This window comes from Rosa rugosa, chromosome 4, assembly GCF_958449725.1.
Source record: "Rosa rugosa chromosome 4, drRosRugo1.1, whole genome shotgun sequence".
In the NCBI taxonomy this organism is placed as follows: Eukaryota; Viridiplantae; Streptophyta; class Magnoliopsida; order Rosales; family Rosaceae; genus Rosa; species Rosa rugosa.
The window spans coordinates 21,502,348-21,521,053 of NC_084823.1; the positions used below are offsets into that span (position 1 = coordinate 21,502,348).

At 40.6% G+C, this 18,706-nt stretch overlaps 1 protein-coding gene across 1 annotated transcript; it reads left to right on the forward strand.

Annotated features, from left to right (window-relative positions):
* Positions 1-11,076: 11,076 nt before the first annotated feature.
* Positions 11,077-11,691, forward strand: LOC133744507 (agamous-like MADS-box protein AGL80). Its single transcript, XM_062172605.1, has one exon. The coding sequence runs from the start codon at positions 11,077-11,079 to the stop codon at positions 11,689-11,691; it is 615 nt and encodes a 204-aa protein (XP_062028589.1).
* Positions 11,692-18,706: the final 7,015 nt, after the last annotated feature.

Here is an 18,706-nt window from a genome sequence, read left to right on the forward strand (position 1 = left end):
TTATGTATTTATGGATTTACTTGGTTTTCGGATTTCTTTTGCCATACTTTGGGTGACTATTATCATTGCTAGCATTGATCTTCCCGAAGCCCTCCGCCTTTGTGGCGCTGGTTACTGTCTCTGTGACAGTAATTCTCAAGCCCAGTATCCTATCGCTACACATAGTGGCGTAAGGGTATATTACGGGAGTAATGGGAGTACTTTAGCCTGGGAGGCTATCACCCAAGCCTGGGAGGCTTACTCGTATGGCTATCATCTTCCCCTACTCATTATATTATTTCTGGGCTAGCGGAGTCTAGTCCGATTCTTTTAACCAGCGGGGCTGGTCTTATTTCCTGAGTATCGGAGTTTCAATCTTTTCTTATCGTTGCTTGACTAGCGGGGCTAGTCCGATTTTTCACTATAGCCTACGGGGCTAGTCTTATCTTCTTGAGAAGTGAGATTTCGGTTTTTCGATACATCTTTTCGAATGTTGTGACTAGCGAGGCTAGTCGGTTTATCGTTTGAAATCCTCGGATTTTTAGCTAATTGTGTTTTCTAATTGTTGCATGCATCGGTTTTTAATGAAATAAATGTGGGAAAGTATGAAATTCTTTTCCTTTAAATTGTTTATTTTTGTCCACTCACGCTAACGTTTTTATGTACTTTCCCCTGGGCCCTTCGGTTTCAAATGCCCAGTTTGCAGGCGAAATTAGTTAAGGTCGGGCGTACATGGAGTTGAGGCATAGCCAACAGCATTGCTTCCGCGTACTCATTCTATTTCTTTTTTCTTTGTTACCTAGTGGATTAGTATTGCTCTGATAACCTATGGGATTACTATTGTTTTTGGGTTGAGACTGATATTTGTGAAATTGGAGTTGTGATTTGGGGAGCAGATGGCTCCAGGAGAATAAGGATGGATGATTTAGAAGTGTAAATTTTCTTTCTACAGGTTTTGGGTTGTCCACTTTAGGGGAAGTTCTGCCAAATTTTTTGGCAAAATTTCTTCTAAGGTGGGCCCCGCAGGTCCACTTCGGATTCCAGGGTGAAATCCGGGGCGGGTCCTGTCAGTCGGCCTTCAACTCTCTGATACCTAAGTCAGTATCGATACAAGATAATGATAATGGAAAGCGATCGTAAACAGTTACATCTTTGGTTTGTTGGAGATGCCCTTATTGTAGTAGATTTGTGGGAGTCTGGTTCCGTTTCTTTTGGCGTAGGACGCTCGGGATCGCCAGCTGGGAGCTTTATTCATTTCTATATTGGCGATACGAGTCTTGTGCTTCCGATACTTATGTATAGGAGGTATATTTATACCAACAAGGGGCATTTTCTGGTGCATCTCCTGGCATAGCATTTAGAAATTCCTTGAATAACCAAACAAAAGTATCGGCTGTCTCATCATTTAACAATGCACAAGCAAAGATGATTGTTAACACTAGTGAATGGTGCAAAAATCATTCCATACCGATTTGTGTTGTATGTAGTATCAAAGATAACTACATCTCCATAAAAGCTGTAAGCTCGTCTTGAAATTGAGTCAGCCCAAAAGCACCGTGTTACTCTGTTTTCCTCATCTGACTCCATTGTATAGACAAAAGAGGAATCTTTTTCTTTCTCATTCTGAAAATGCATGTACAGTAGATCTCCATCATGCCCCTTCTTCTCTTCACGACAAGTTCTTCTATAATTATATTGATCACGCTATATAAAACCAATATTTTGAATGCCACCTTCTTGAACACCAAAGAATTCAAACTGTTTATGTTTCTCAACATTTACCAAACTTAGTTGCTGTGAGGGAACTGTGTTAACTTCTGAAACACGACGGTGAGATCTCAACAAATGTACTCTAGGCGGGCTTGTTAATGGATGGTTGTGACCCTCGACAAATACAGAGATTGCATATCTTCTAGACTCCTTCTTTCTCACAACTGCAATTCTCGCTTTACAACCCACTTTTGGTAATCCTCTCTTACGTTTTTCTCCTTCAACTTTGGAATCTCCTTGCTTATAACAGACATACTCCTTCCTCATAAGTTGTTTATTATCTTTGATGGTCGCACTAGAATGACTTCTAATACTAAACCCTGCTTCTTTTGCATATCTATTGTAGAAAGCAGCAACGTCATCTATTGTTTCAAACTCTTGGTATAATTTAGGCATCAGCTCTGCCCTTACTATAAACTTGATCATCCTCTGACTCCATTCAATTGAAACTGAAAAGCACACATAATATCAACAAAAGAAAGAAAAAAGAAACCCAGAAACAGAAAGAAGAAAAGTCCCAACTATGGAAAAAAACCCTAAATTTTGTAATTGGAAATCAAACAAATCAGAAAAGAGAGATAACCCATACTCTAGATGTGTTTCTTTGCTTCCAAGTCTCTAACTTTTGGCACGAAAACTCCAAGGGAGGTTGGGACCATAAGAGAACTAAAATTTTCATGAGAGAGAGGAAAAAAGAAAGTTTGGGTTGCAACAATCGTGCAACCTCAGACGAGTTTCTAGTATCAATAACGAGAAGACCTAGATTTTGGGTGGAGAACCAGAGACTTTGGTTGCATCGCTGGGAGTGGAGACTCTACAGTGGGTTTGAGGCTTTTTACTTCGACCCGCGATGGTTTCTGGATAATTTGCATATGAGCCGTTCGTTTTCATTTAAAGCAATGGACGACTGAGAAGGACCCATCCGCAAATTAAGTATATCACGGACGTCCTCTTTGGAACCTTGCTGTTTATGTATATATATATATATCAATTATATTAATCTTGTTCAAGTAAATCCAGAATATGTGTCTGGCCCAAACTCTAGGTTACTTGAGCTAGTTGTAATAGGGTTTTGAATTACAGATATTCTCGGAGATATTCATAGATATCAGATTATTGTACGATTATCTTTCCTTGTACAAGTCTGATTCTATGTCTTGTAATCCTTTATATAAAGAGGCCCCTATTATCAATGAAAGCACGACTCAATTCTCTCGTAAATTCTGTTTTCCTTAAACACGTTATCAGCACGACGCTCTAACCCTAAAACCTAATAGCCAAAACACTAAATCCGAATACAAAACCTTGAAACCCTTTCGGCCCCCGCCGCACATCTTGAAGCCCTCGACACTAGGAGTCCAGAACCGGCGGAAGAACAACCAGAACCGGTCGGAAACCTACCGAACCGGCCACCGGAAGCTCCAACCACCAGCAGCAAATACTCTACCGGTTCACCACCTTTCAGACCTCTGATTGCTACCAAATTTTGCCAGCAGTAGCGCTTCGATCCCAGAATCCGAGAACCGAAAAAGTTTTCTCAGGAACCGGCCTAAAAGCACGTGAACCGGCCACCTGACTGCTGCTACACCTTGAACCGGCAGAGAGAAGAAAAGAAAGAAAGAAGAAAGAAGGAGGCGACCCAAGCACGTGACGCAGCCCAGAAACCCAGTAGCCCACAGGCCCACTGACGTCAGCACTGCTGCCACGTCAGCTCCGACAACTTTTTCGGCCACCTCCGGCGACTTTTCTTGGGACTTTTCAACGACTTTTTCTGGCCAAATTTCCCGACGACCTATTTCAAAGTATTTTTTACTAAAAGTTCCCGTTTTTTGAGTTTTTATTCAATTTCTCTTCTTTTTCTCGGGGACTTGCAAACTCCCTTCTTCTACCCCCCTTTCTTCATCATAGGGGAGACCTAATTAAGCCGAACTGTGGGGGTTCGTGCTCACTCCAAGCTTGGAGCTTGTAGAGTCCTCCAAACTTAGAGTTTGTTGAGAAGTTATGATCGACCACAAACACATCATTGTTTCGATCTAATCCAATTCCTCTTGGAATCGGATTTCTTGGAAGCGACTACGCTCAGAAATTCTATTGTTTTCATAGTAGCCTCCGAAACTAACCCTAATTTCTTGTTCTCTTTCAGGATGAGTAACCTGAACAAACTGGACTTCGTTCCATTGGGAACAACTGGCTCTGGATATCACAAGTAGGTTTGTGATGTCCGCCAGCATCTCAAGGTCGATGGAATCTTGGATACAATTCTCCAGCCTTGCCAGGACGTGCTAACTGTTGAGCAAGCTCATGCTTTGGAAGCAAATAGAGCAGCCTTAGAGGAAAATAAGGCAAAAGCCATCATCCTAATGACTCGTCATATGGATGATTCGCTCCAGTACGAGTGTATGAATGAAGAAGACCCCAGAAGGCTGTGGGTCTCACTCGAAGAAAGATTTGGCAACGCCCGTGACTTCTTGCTTCCTGACCTAGAAGTGAGATGGCATAGCCTGCGCTTCTGTGATTTCAAGTTAGTTCTTGACTACAACTCAAAAGCACTTCGCATTAAATCCTTAATGGAATTATGTGGTAAAGAGATCACAGATGCGATGTTGATTGAGAAGACTCTCTCTACCTTCCCCGTCTCTGCATTGATGGTTGCTAAGAACTATCGAATCGATGTTATTGCATAACAGATCACAAGGTTTCATGAGCTCATTGGAGCTATGAATGTCAGCTCATTGGAGCTATGAATGTCGCTGAAAAGCATGACAACGTCCTTGTTAAGAACTATAATTTGAGACCTATGGGAATATAGCATATTCCGGAGTCCAATTATGGTTGTGCCCCTAAAGGATGGCGCCAAGAGCGAAACCCTAAATCTAGGGACAATTCTGGACGTTCTGGTCCATATTCTCGCTCTAATGAGGAAGGTAACTGCCAAAATAGGCGAACACGGAACCGAAGAGGTCAGTGTGGAAAGAGAGAGGGAGGCAACGCCTCTGGTCATGTTGGTGGCGCCACCAACACTAAGAGCCATCTAAAGGACGCTTTCAAAGCGCCTCAATCAATGGAGTCTGAGCAAAGAGATGTATGTTCTCGATGTGGAGTGTCCGGTCATTGGGTACACATTTGTAGAGCTCGTGGAAATATCGTCACCGCGTACAAAGCATATTGTGAAGCAAGAGAATCTCACTATGTGGAACAAGAAGATCAAGAAGATGATCTAGAGTGAAGGGTTGAAGACTTCAAATTTGGCTGGGATCAATAGATCGCCAATTCTGTTTAAGTCTTTATTTTTCCAAGAGATGTAATAGGCAATTGTCATATACTTTGTAGTAAATGCCATTGGTTTAGTTTTTTTCACATAAGCTCATCCAAAATGAGTATGATGTCTAGGAAGGTTTTGAGATAAGTGGTACTTAAGCGAGCTTTGCTCCACCGACATCTCTCTACTCACCTGGTCATATTTATTTTGGAGTTACCGAAATAAGTCAAACGACTACCTTTGTTTTGCATTAGCTAGCATTTGGATTAGATTCTCCTAATGGTTAAGAGACAATGATGTGCTCCATTGGCTTATGAATAAAATTTCGAGTTCTTTTCTTTATGACTCCGTTTTGATTTTGAGCGTATTACTTTGTGACTACAATGGCTGGGTCATCAGTATTAGTTCAAGGACATGGAATAGCCCAAGTTCCCCTTGCCAAATGGCACCTTGATTACTATCACAGAAACTCTCTACGCTCCTAGGAAAATCGCACCTATGAATAGCCAACGGATTCCATGCAGAAACACATGTAGAGAACGAAAAATGAGTTCCTTTGCAATACCTCTAATGATTGCATCTTAGAGGAGTTTATATGTCTCTCTAGTGGACTCTATGTCACTATTCGAGCTATTAAATCCAATCAAGTTATGAGAGAAGATATCTTGGATTTAGACACATATTGGCTTTGTCACAACAGGATAGGTCATCCTGGTCATGATATGATGATCCGTCTACTAAAGACTTCACATGGACATCCTTTCTCTCGAGAGAAATGAAGCATGAATCAAAAGTTAATTCCTGGACTAAGTATGACCGCCGCCGCTACCTCTGGCACTGTCGTCGTCCACCACCAGCCTAGGGCTGGCACAGTCCCTACCCATAACGCCATGGATGGCGTCCATCATCGTGATGGCGCCCCATGTGATGCTGCAATCATCAACTTTGCTTCAAATAGCGTTTCAGACGCTTAGGCCCAACCAAAATCCTCATTGGTTGCTTCTAAAGCCTCTCGCTCGTTTACAAAGCCTGTTCCTTAGGGAAATTAGGACTGAGACCGTCCTATGCAAAGGGTATGACAATACTCATTCTGTTCTTACATAGAATCCGTGGGGATTTTGTGGCTTGATTCAACCAACTAGCGGACGTTTAAATATCTCTTGATGTTGGTTGACACACAAACACAATGGTCACCCGTTGAGCCATTGTCCACCTGTAAATGCTGCTTATACTACACTCCTAGCACATATCATATGATAACGGGCTCACTCCCCGGATTATCCTATTCCGTCAATTGGACTTGACAATGCTAGAGAGTTTACATCGAAGACTTTCGATGGTTATTGTATTGGGACTGATGTTGGACATCATATTCCCATGAACACACCAAAATGGTCTCGCGGAAACGACTACGATGGTAGTCCGGACATTGGTAATGCGCACCCATCTCCTTATATTCGCTTAGGGTGATGCAATATCACATGCAGCTATGCTAATTTGTCTACGACCCACCGCCACTCAATCTACCTCTGCATTACAGCTAGTGACTGGGTACAAGTATCATACTTACGCATATTTGAGTGTGCCATTTATTTGCCAATTGCGCTGCCACAACGCTCTATGATAGGTCTTTACAGACGAATGGCCAACTACGTTGGACTTGAGACTCCAACAATCGTCTGCCACTTAATGCCCTTGCTAGGCGATCTCTTTACCGCATGTCTTGTGGATTGTCACTTTAATGAGACAGTCTTCCGGTCATTAGGGGGAGATAAGAACACGAATGTTTAGCAGGAACGACAGGAATTGTCGTGGTCTATCCCCACCATGTCTCATCTCGATCCCTGTTAAAGTGACTAGATCACACATCTGCTGCAAATCAAGGAAGGACGTCCCTATGAGAGGACGTTGCGTCACCCTACACAGAGGTAGGCATGGCCCTAGCTAGGATGCATGGGAGGCCCGTGGGTTCGAAGGATACCTTGGCACAACCCAATCCTTTGATCATCGACACTCAAAATCCGTCTCATGAGAATCTTCTGGATTAAGGTTATCGTTGGGTGACGCCTCAACGTTAGAACCTATTCCTGAGAATATAGAGCTCTATGAAAATTACCTTAGTGTACATGAGACGTGGGATAGAAACTCCATCATAATTGATGATGTAGTCACGCATTTCGTTACGCATGAGTTTGTTGAGTCCGATGATATCGAACCACGCTCCGTTGATAAATGAATGCCAATGTAGAAAAAATTGACCTAAATGGAAAGATGTGATCCAGGTTAAGATGGATTCTCTAACGAAGAGGAAGGTTTTCGAGCTAGTGATGCCAACACCTCCTAACATAAAACCTGTTGACTAATGGGTCTTCGTTAGAAAGTGTGGTGAGAAAAAGATATGGTAATCTCGCCTTATGGCGTAAGGCTTCTCAGAAAACGCCCTGAAATCGACTACGATGAGACATATTCTCTCGTAATGGATGTCACTGCACTCCACTACCTTGTCAGTTTGGTAGTTTTAGAATAACTGATCATGGAGCTTACGAATGTGGTCACTATGTATCTCTATAGAGATCTAAATACGGAATATACATGAAGGTTCATGGTGGACTTCATTTACCCAAGTCAAGTGGCTCTAGACCACGGAGCGCGTTTGCAATAAGGTTGAAACGCTCACTAAAGTGACTACTTGATTGGGAAGGGATATGCCCGAGCGTTTCTATAACAAGTTTCGGATTCTATCGCGGTTCATGTTGGACATGATCTTCATTGGAAGCCCTTAAAGAGTTAAGGGAAACCGCTGAACACTTGAAATCCGAGTTTGAGATGAAGGATTTTGGGAGAACACGATTATGTCTTGGTTTGGAACTTCAGCATCGTGTTGATAGATGCTTAGGCATTTTGACAAGGTCAAGCCTTCAAGCACTTCTATGATCGTCTGTAGTCTTGATCCTGGAAAGGATATTCTTCGTCCAAAGGATGATGAAGAAGATATGCTAGAGGCAGAAGTGCCATACTTAAGTACAATAGGTGCATTATTGTACTTAGCTCAATGCACAAGACAGGACATCTCATTTGCAGTGAACTTGTTAGCTAGATATAGCTTTTCGCCAACACGACATCATTGGATTGGTGTAAAAGATATCTTTTAGTACTTGAGATGTACGATTGATATGGGCTTGTTCTATCCTTACAGAGAGACGATGGATTCGGACCCATCACACACCAGGAACGCCGCCAACACTGGCCTGCGTCCTCTATCCCCATCCCAAAACAACATGTGTTTTAGAAGGTTTTGTTGATGTTGGGTATCTCTCTAACCCACACAAAAGTCTTCCCAAACTGGTTAAGTGTTCACCATGGGTAAAGACCGTGATATCTTGGAGGTCTACAGAACAGACCCTAGTCGCTATATCTTCGAACAATGTAGAGATTATTGCTCTTCACGATGTGGTTCGTGAATGTATATGGATTGGATCCATAATTACGCATGTTCGAACAATTGTGGTTTGAAGTCTACCACAGATGAGCCTACCAGCATTTAGGATAATGCTACATCAAAAGTGACAACACCAAGCATAATCAGCAACAACAGACTCTCCTCAAGATCAAAGTGAATTAGGTTCGATCTGAGGACAATATGGCAGACTTGCTCACTAAGTCATTGCCTAAATTCCACTTTCGAGAAACATGTTGGTAGCATCGTTTGCGGAAGTTATCCGAACTCCCTTGACCGTAGTCATCAGGAGGAGATGTCTGCATGTATGGTCACGAAACGTGAAGGGTGTGTTGTGCTCTTTTTTCTTTTCGACAAGGTTATTTTTGTCCCACTGGGTTTTTGTTACTCGGCAAGGTTTTTAATGCGGCAACGAGAGGAACACCACGTTTGGGCGACACAAGGGGGAGTGTTCAAGTAAATCCAGAATATGTGTCTGGCCCAAACTCTAGGTTACTTGACCTAGTTGTAATAGGGTTTTGAATTAGAGATATTCATAGATATCCGATTAATTGTATGATTATCTTTCCTTGTACAATTCTGATTCTATGTCATGTAATCCTCTATATAAAGAGGCCCCTATTATCAATGAAAACACGACTCAATTCTCTCCCAATTTTGGTTTTCCTTAAACAAATCTTAATTAATTCTAAAAACATTCTGAGAAAAAAAAATATAATTTTTTAAAATATTAGGTGGCGTTCGGTAACGTTTTCAAGTCATCTTTTTCATTTTATAAAATGAAAATGGCTTGAAAATGCGTTCGTTGGTCTGTTTTCAAAGATGTAGAAAATAAAAATTGAAAATGATTTTTTATTTTACTCGTAAAACAGGAAAACGACAAATAGACGTTTTCACCTTTTCATTCTCATATTTTAGAAAACACGGAGATATATTTTCCAAAACAAAGAAAAAAAAGAACGTGCTCTCTTCCATATTCTCACGTCGCTCTCTTCTTCTCAGGTCTCTCTCTCATCTCCAGTCGCCATCTTCTCTCGTTTCTCTCTTCTTCCATCATCAATACTCTTCATCAAAAATCCTTTTATATTAATTACTTGTGATGTTTTTTTTTATATACATGCAGAGAACGAAAATTGAGTTCTACACTAAATATTGAAAATTGAGATTTGAAAAATACTACAACCGAATACATTTTCATTATTTTTTGTATTTTCATACAGTAATACCGGACGCGTTTTTGCTGTTCTCATTTTTGAAAATTGTTTTTGGAATAAACTACCGGACACATTTTCGGATCTCAAAAATCCAATCTTGTTTTCTCGTTTTCATTTTCAAAATCAGTTTTTGAAAAATCATTTTTAAAAACGTTACCGGACAGGCCCTTACTGATTCCAACTTTTGTAAAATGCATAGTAGACAAAAGTTGAAAAATAAAAAAATCCAGAGTAGCTGACCCACTTACATTTAATAATCGTGTCAAAAATACAAACACAAACTCAACCCATTTAATAATCTTGTCAAGGAGACAAACTCTGACCCAAACCTGTTTATTAAATGAGCGACCCGTGATGACCCATAAAACCTATTTATAAACAGGTCGTGTCAGGTTTGAGTTCGCTGACCCATTTAAACCATATAAACAGGTCACCACTTGACCCATTTAAGACACTAATTCAAAAAAATGCATGAAGTCTTGAAATAATAGTACATATCTTCATCACTTAATTTAATTAAGACGTTAGGCCCCTAAATATTTAATATATTACCTACTTTCAATGGGTCTTGTATATGAATTACATATAATTGGACTCGATCTTTTTAATAAACGGGTTACATTGGTTCATATCCTGTTAGCAAATGACCCACTTTTTAATCGCGCAGGTTCAACTCGCTTTATTTCGTGCGGGTTTTGAGTTGTGTTATTAAGTCGTGTCTGAATTGACAACCCTAATAACAACTGAGTTTGAAATGAAAAATGCAATACAGAAAAACTAGGCTTTTTTGTACATATGAATTTAAAAGGTAACAAAATTTAGTAATACCAAAGGCGGACCAAAATTAAAAGCAAATAAATTAATATTTTTAATAAAATGCATGTAGACAACTCGTCAAACATTTCTGTTGTAGGATATCTATGACCCAGATATTGTAATAACTCAGGATATCTGTGACCCAGATATTGTAATAACTCACTTTAATGAACATTTATATAAAATCCCGGCCCTTTTCTCCAATACTTGGACAAGATATCCTGGTGCTTTTGAAACTCAATGACTAACGGCCAATTCTCAGGTAAATTTAATTTTGATTTCAATTCATAAAAATTATACCAACCTAACAATGATTTGGTCCCATCAATGCATGCATAAGCCCTCCTTAAATTTCACATCTCAGGCACACAAACAGAATATATCTGTCTCATTTAAATATTAGATAAAGTTTTCAAATCAGGACACGACTCTTGGAAAATTTGATTTAGGTACCCATTTGCTAGCTCTATATATAGCAAACCTACTAGTCCATTCCTCTCCACTCCAGAAAGCAAATCCCTTTCTTTATACCCTTGTTTGATCCCTAACTGCTGACCTTTTCCTTTGCTAGCCAACTAGCCATGGCTAGAAGGAAGGTGAGACTACACTACATTGCCAATGAGACTTCCCGACGAATGACATTTAGAAAAAGAAAGAAAGGCCTTTTGAAAAAGGTGGGTGAGATAACCACTCTCTGTGACATCAAGGCCGCGGCGATCATCTACAAGCCCTTTGACGCCGAGCCGGAGGTGTTCCTAAATCATCTGAAAGTCCACGAACTGCTAATGAAGTTCCGAGATATGCCGCAGATAGATAAGACAAGAAAGATGATCAACCAGGAGACCTTTTTACGACAGCGAATTGACAAAGTCCGAGAGCATATCAGAAAGCAAAGAAGAGACAACCGAGAAAAGGAGATCACTCAAGTTCTGAAGAAGGTGGGTGAGATAACCACTCTCTGTGACATCAAGGCCGCGGCGATCATCTACAGCTCCTTTGACTCAGAGCCGGAGGTGTTCCCAAGTCATCCGGAAGTCCACGAACTGCTAATGAAGTTCCGAGATATGCCGCAGATGGACAAGACAGGAGAGATGGTTGACCAGAAGACATTCTATGACAACGAATCGACAAAATTTGGGAGCAGATCAAAAAGCAAAGACGAGACAATCGAGAAAAGGAGATCACTCAAGTTCTGAAGAAGGTGGGTAAGATAACCACTCTCTGTAACATCAAGGCCGCGGCGATCATCTACAGCCCTTTTGACGCCGAGCCGGAGGTGTTCCCAAGTCATCCGGATAATTTTCTTTTGGTTTGGTTTTCTTAATGGCATGAAATTTGGGCTGTTTAATTATTGTAGACCACAGTTTGTTTGGGTTTGTTTGTTGGTTTTTATTTTTTTTGAATTGCTTATTTTTGTTAACTGGAACTGGTTTGGTTAATTACTATTGATTTGTTTTTTTTTTAGACAATTATTGGTTTTGGTAATGTATTTCATAATGTTGGTTATGTATTTCTTATATTATTGGTGTTTTTGTCCGAGTATTGCTCAAACATAAGAGTCATCTTAGTAAAGTCCTCCAAAATATATAGAACAAAAACCTGAACTTGATTGCACTTACAAAGATAGATTATGAATGTAGTCCTAAGAAATCTGATGGCTTACATTAAATCTGAAAGGATTGATTCACTTTTAAGTTCTCAAGGACTGAAAGCTTCTCCGCTATGTCCTCAGCCTAATTACACAACAACATAAATCAAATTAGATGGCTCATAAGATTTAAAATTATTTTACTTCTGAAAAAGACTGAACCATTAAAAGGAAAAAAGTGATTCTTAAGACCGAATAAAGAAGACGTAGAAGAGCATACAAATAAGGACACGAAGCCCAGACCCAAGGGGAATAGAGCAAGAATAATCTTTGATATTTAATGCTCAATTACGATGTTCATATCAGCTGTATAATAAGCAGATGACACTAGCAATACAAAGCTTATTACCTCAAAATAGCCACTATCACCACCGGAACGATCACAGTGATACAAAAAATAGGCTAGAATGCTTCTATAGATAGAGATAGTTTGGCCATGTCCTAGTGTAACTTTAATCAAGGAAAACAGATCCTTCCCACATCGAAAACGACAAATTTGAACGTCCTTTCACCGCCTATATAAGGCTAAAATCTTTCTACAACAGGTGAGTTATCTAATCTAATTCTCTAATGGCTATTCTCAATCATTACTGACTTAGGCAGCGGAGAGTTTTAGGTCGACAAGCCCAGTCTCTCTCTTAACCTTTATTGTTTTGGACAGATAGCGGGAAAGAAGAAGAAAGAAAATATCATACTCGTGATTCTAGACCCCTACAGTTGTTACTCTCGAAAAGGTACAGAAACATTTGGTTCTTGGAGGAGGGCGTCTTTCTAGTTAACAGTACCACAGGCCTCACCGCAATGGTCAAGATCAACAATGCTAACGACGTCCCAAAATCTGGGGACAGACCTCAGGGCATCCTGAACTTTTTACCCGTTGACGGCGAGATCTCAATATTCTCACCTGACGGGCCTGTCACACATATCACAGATACTGTTGTAGCCATTGAAATCACCAAGAAGGACCTCCTCCAATTCAAGGAACATGAAGTAAGGCAGCAATGCTGCTGTAATAGCTGCCCAGAACCATGTAAAGGGGTTAGAAAGTGAGAATTAGATGCTCCTAGCCTCACTTCAACGATAATTCGATACCGACACTTGGGGGATACCAACCCCAGAGTCACTTCTAGACTTAGGAACCCCCACTTCTGGGATAGGCCACCTAGCTATCGGCACGTCAACTGTCGGTGGCACCTCAACCACCATCTTCATCCCTAGCATTGGTACTGCCCAATAAGTTATCTATATCAATACCGCTTTCTATCAAGATTCTCTAACCCAATAAACCCTACCTGAGCCCAATCTTATCCTTGGACCAAACAACACAATAACCGACATGACAACCAGACTATTGCTTCAGACAAGGTTCGAAAAATCGCTAGGCGCTAGTCGGGCGGTGGCTAAGGGACTAGCGCCCAGGCGCCTAGGCTATTTTTGTTTTTTAATTGTTTAATTATTTATATAGCATATAACAATATAAATATGAGTACATATACTTAAAAAGATATATAAATACTTATTATAAGCTATAAATAAAGATATTTTAAAAATATATATTTTATCAACAGATTCCAAGGTAGGTCAAACACATGACTTGATGGTATCCTAATCCATATTCAACAAAAACCCAACAAATCACCCAGCAATTTCTCCAAAAAAAAACCAGATCACCCAGCAAAATATAAAATTTTACTTTCTCACTTCATACTTGGACTGAGTCAAATTCCACCCCTAGCTTCCACGAAACTCACCCCCTTCATCACTGCCCTCCTTTTTCAATTCCTTCTTACCTAGATCACCGACCTTTTTTACTCACACCCACAACTACACCACCAGACTCATTCTCACTCTCAAACAATGACCAAGACCCATTCATTTTCTTTCTTTCATCTTTGATTTGATTCCGTCAATCTCGACCACCATGGCCATCGACAAGACCCTCCAGGCCGTTCTTGCTGCCACCGGAAGCTTCTTCGCCATCAACGTAATCTTCGCCGCCGTCTACACTCTTCAAGAAAGACCTTCAAACTCTTCGCCGTCTACATACTCTTCGCCATAACACCGACTTGGAAGTCGACATATTGCATCCGCTCGTCGAGATCCATGGCGCCACCATCTAGAAAAAGCCCAGCGCCTACCGCCCAGACACGACCTTCGAGCCGCCTAGGCCGCCCAAGCGCCCGCCTAAATTCTTACCCCCCAAAGCCACCGATTACAGATTAATCGACTCGGAAGTCTGCCGCCCAGCGCCCAGGCACCGCCTAGGCGGCCGATTTTTAGAACACTGGCTTCAGATGAGTTAGACTATCAATGAACTTCAGCAGTGCATTGAGACTACTGAGACTTGGGCAGGGCATCTAGTGTTGGCAGGGTTTGAGGGCAAGCCAGGCCTCTTTACCCCTAGAATTCAAGCGGAGAAGCGCCCCTCTGATGTCAAACCTTTCAAGATGAACAGATATAACAGCATTACCGATCCATACCAACATCTGGAAATTTTCAAGTCATTACTGAATAACACTCACTACTCAAATGGAATGGCATGCCATACTTTTTAGGAAACTCTTTGTGAGGAAGCTCTAACCTAGTTGTTGGGTCTATCACCCAATTTTGTGGACAATTTTCAACAATTGGTAGATAAGTTCGTTACTTCATTCATTCTTCATACCAGCAGCTACCATTATGTCGCCTAGCTCTTTAAAGTAAAACAACAGGAGAACGAGGGTTTACAAGACATCTTGACTAGGTGGCATTCTATTACTACCAAGTGTCGGAATCTAGACAAGGGCTTGGCACAAAATGCATTCCGCCAAGCACTTAGGCCAGACGTATTCCTTTACCAGATAAGCGTTCACCGACCTAGTGATTATGATGAGCTCATGGAAGTCACCACCTTGCATGCCCAGGCTGAGTTTGATACTTTTGGTGTTCCCAACACTGCTACCAATTCTGGAACCACAATGGCGTTACGGACTCTCAACCCTACACCTCAGGCTTAGTCACATACTCCACAGGATGGCAAGAGTAAGGATTGGCAATGGGATAAGCCTAATTATAGTTAGGATAAACGCCAGAAACATTACGGCAAAGAGCCCAGAAAAACCTAAGCAACAATACACTGCCACATGTATAAACATTTTTTTGTGAAAATCACCGCGATGCTACTTATGGTAGACTATCCCCAAAACATGGGTCTTCGTCTCTCTCTCTCTCAACTTCTGTAATACCCTAGAAATTCATTATTGATTTATGATGATTTTCTGGAAACTATTAAGCGGATTGTTAGTATGAGTATGTAGTTCGGGGGTGGAGTGAAAGTGTTTTGTACGAATAAATTCTAGAAACGTTTTATTTTCGAGGTCTCAAAGGGTTGACTTTTTATTCATTGAGTTTCTCTAAAAACTTCCTTCATGAAAATTGTAGAGAGCATCGATACGAGTTCGTGGATATGCGGCACGCGAAAATCGGAGTTCGTATGATGAAGTTATGGTCATCGGAAGTTATTTCCATTTTTGGAAATTTTAGTATAAATTGAAATTTTTGGAAAAATAGGGTTCACTTTCCGTTTTTGGAAATTTTCCGGAAGATCCCTCTCTCTTAGCCAATCTCGACCAGCCAACGAAGAGGCCGACCCGACCCGGTCGGAACTAGGCTGTCAGGCGTTTTGGGGCGGTGAAACCAGCGCCAACTGACTCAGACTTTCATTCTCTCATTCGCCCAGCCACCGGCTTCCACCAACTAGCACCGAAGACGGCGGATCAAAAGGCGGAAGTAGAGGAGGCGCCGACCTGGAGCGATCTCCCTCCTCCGGCCACGACTGGACATGAAATTGGTCAGGTTTTGAAGCTCTCTTCTTGCTCTTTCTATCCATGGCAGCCTTGAAGATCGAATCGAAGTGTGGAGCGAGAAATCACGGTTTGAAATCAACGGTGGAGATTTTTCAGGCTTGATCTAGCTCGATCTAGGCCGAATCGAGCTTGGTGCCAGTTATGAAAGTTGTTCACCTTGTTGTGATCTTCAAGTTAGGCAGTACTGATCTTCATAGTTTTGAAGTCGGCCCGGCATCGAGTTGGGGTTACGGGCAGCCTCCTGTGGAGGCACGTGGCGGCATGTCTGGCCATTCCAGGGGCAGTTCTTTGCTATGTTATCTTCTACTCGTCGATACAAACATGTAGGTATGTTTACTTTTGTGTTTGCTAGACTTTTTGGTTGAGTTAGGTTATTCTCAATTTCGGTTTGTATAATTTTCAATCCGTGAGGATCCGACCGTTCGATCGTCCTATTATTTGGGCGGTTTGATCCTAAAAGTGTTTCTGAGGCCTTAGGTGGTCTCCGATAGGGTTTTGTCTTGATTGACATATCCTTCGGTTCATAGTTCTCGTGTTTCAAACTTTAAAACGATTGTGTGCCCTGCGTTGTATTGAGTGTGACCTTGATGTGATTAGGTGATTGACGGAATTGTGTGAGCAGAGTTTGATGATTTTGTGCTTGTCTCGATTTGTGTGTGAAGACATAGCAAGATATATATGGAGGTGAGTAAATCTCACATTGTTTTAGGTGATAAATTAGTTATGTGATAGTTTTAGTAGAATTAATTAACTGTAAAATCATATTTGTTGCAAATATGATACGCTCAAAGTGAGTGCCCAATTTAAACCCTGCATCAGATAGTAGTAAAGAATAAGTAGGGTATCGTTCTAAGCCGGGGATCGGGGTATACTTCCTGTCAAAAACGTCAAACAAATTAGTGTTATTCACAAAGTATGAAACAAAAATAAAACAAAGTATAAGTATATACGAAATTACAAGATATAGGGATTTATAAAAGTTTGTATTCTAATCTAATTAAACTAACTACAATGATCAATCAATCCATGAATCAAGAAGAGATAAAGGGGACGACAAAGATGCATGATGTAGTCAACTACTATTAACACGAAAATAGAACACCAAATAATAATTCACGAATCAAAACATGCAATTGGAAGAAATCAATCAAGAGTCCTTATTACTTCCCTTAATTAGATTAACTAGATGAACACACCATAATTAACCCTATTAATCATGCAAAGCTAGTGAATTCCCTAACAAAACACAATCAATTCATTAAGAACATGTGGAAGTTTGATTGATTTAAGAAGAACACACAAGTTAGAACGCTGATTTACCTAAGGAACTTAGGTTTTCCACTTAGCAATTAAGACCTAGAACGCTAGCATATCTTAATTTGGATTCAACTACATGCAAACCCTAATTGTTTCGAACCAACTAAGATAAACACATAAAAGGTGGGATTGAAGCACAAAATCAACAAACATCCAATAACACATAAATAAATCGCAAATTATTATCTGAAAATCCTAAAATGTTTTCATGCTTCATAGTATTCAAAAACTAAACATCAAAACATGGTCTTTATTCTAACAAAAAGTCGAAACATCCAATTAAAACAAAGTCCAAGAACGCAAGTGAAATTGTTTACAAGGTTACAAGAACATAAAACCAAAAACAAAAGAATAGAGGTCATGGTTACACTTTTATAGAAGCTTCAAGGATGCAAGAAGATCTTCAAAGGTGGTGGATGGCAAGGAGGCTCACGGCAAGGATGATGAATGGAAGATGGAACTTGCTTCACGGCTTCAAGTCTTGAACAATTGGAGAGGTACGGAAATTTTGAGAGTAAAGGGAGAGGATTTGCATTTTGATTATGGGTTTGATGATGATAAAAACGTTGCTCAATGTTCTCTCTATATATAGGAAGCTTTAGACGTCAACCCTAGATTTCGTTCTTCAAATTTGATTCAATTTCCTTCTTTGTGTTGATGCAGATTTTCTCTTGAATTTTTTCATTTGTCCACATCATCATCGCTGCAATATATCCTCCAAATCAAATTAAATATGGAGTAGAAACATTCCCAAACTCGTCCCAAAAGATATTCATGTCCAAACTCTCCTTATTTGCGCAAAACAGATTTCCTGGCAGATTGACCTTCGTGTACTAAATCAGCCATAACTTGTTCTAGAAAATTGATATTGACAAACCGTAAAAAGTTCTAAAAACTAGATATCCGTAGCTTCCCAACCGTATATAGGTCATAATCTGGTTCGTTCTGAGATGCTCTCAAGACTCTGTCGAAGTTGACTGATCTGCACAGATAGATTCCTAATTTGAAACGAATTTGACTTTGATGCGTTGTATCTTGTGTCCAATTAGGATTCCTTGTCTAATCTTGATTGCTTTACCACCACATGCCTCGCACATGTCATCCATGACAACATCTAGAAGCTTCATGAATGCTCTTGGCATGGGCTCTCCTAGTCCACTCAGGTATCCTAGTATCATCAGGACTCCTTATGCCAACAGGTTTCCTAGTCCAACTAGGACTCTTGCATTTTCGCCATTCCTCATCATTTTTCCGAGCTTGACTCTTAGTTGACTCAAGATTCCTACTTCAACTGTGATTCCTTCTCCTAATAGGATTGGAAATGCATCATTTCTCCATTTCTGATCATTTATGTGCCTCATTTCCTTCTTGCCTTCATTTTAGACTCAAAAGTACCTTAAA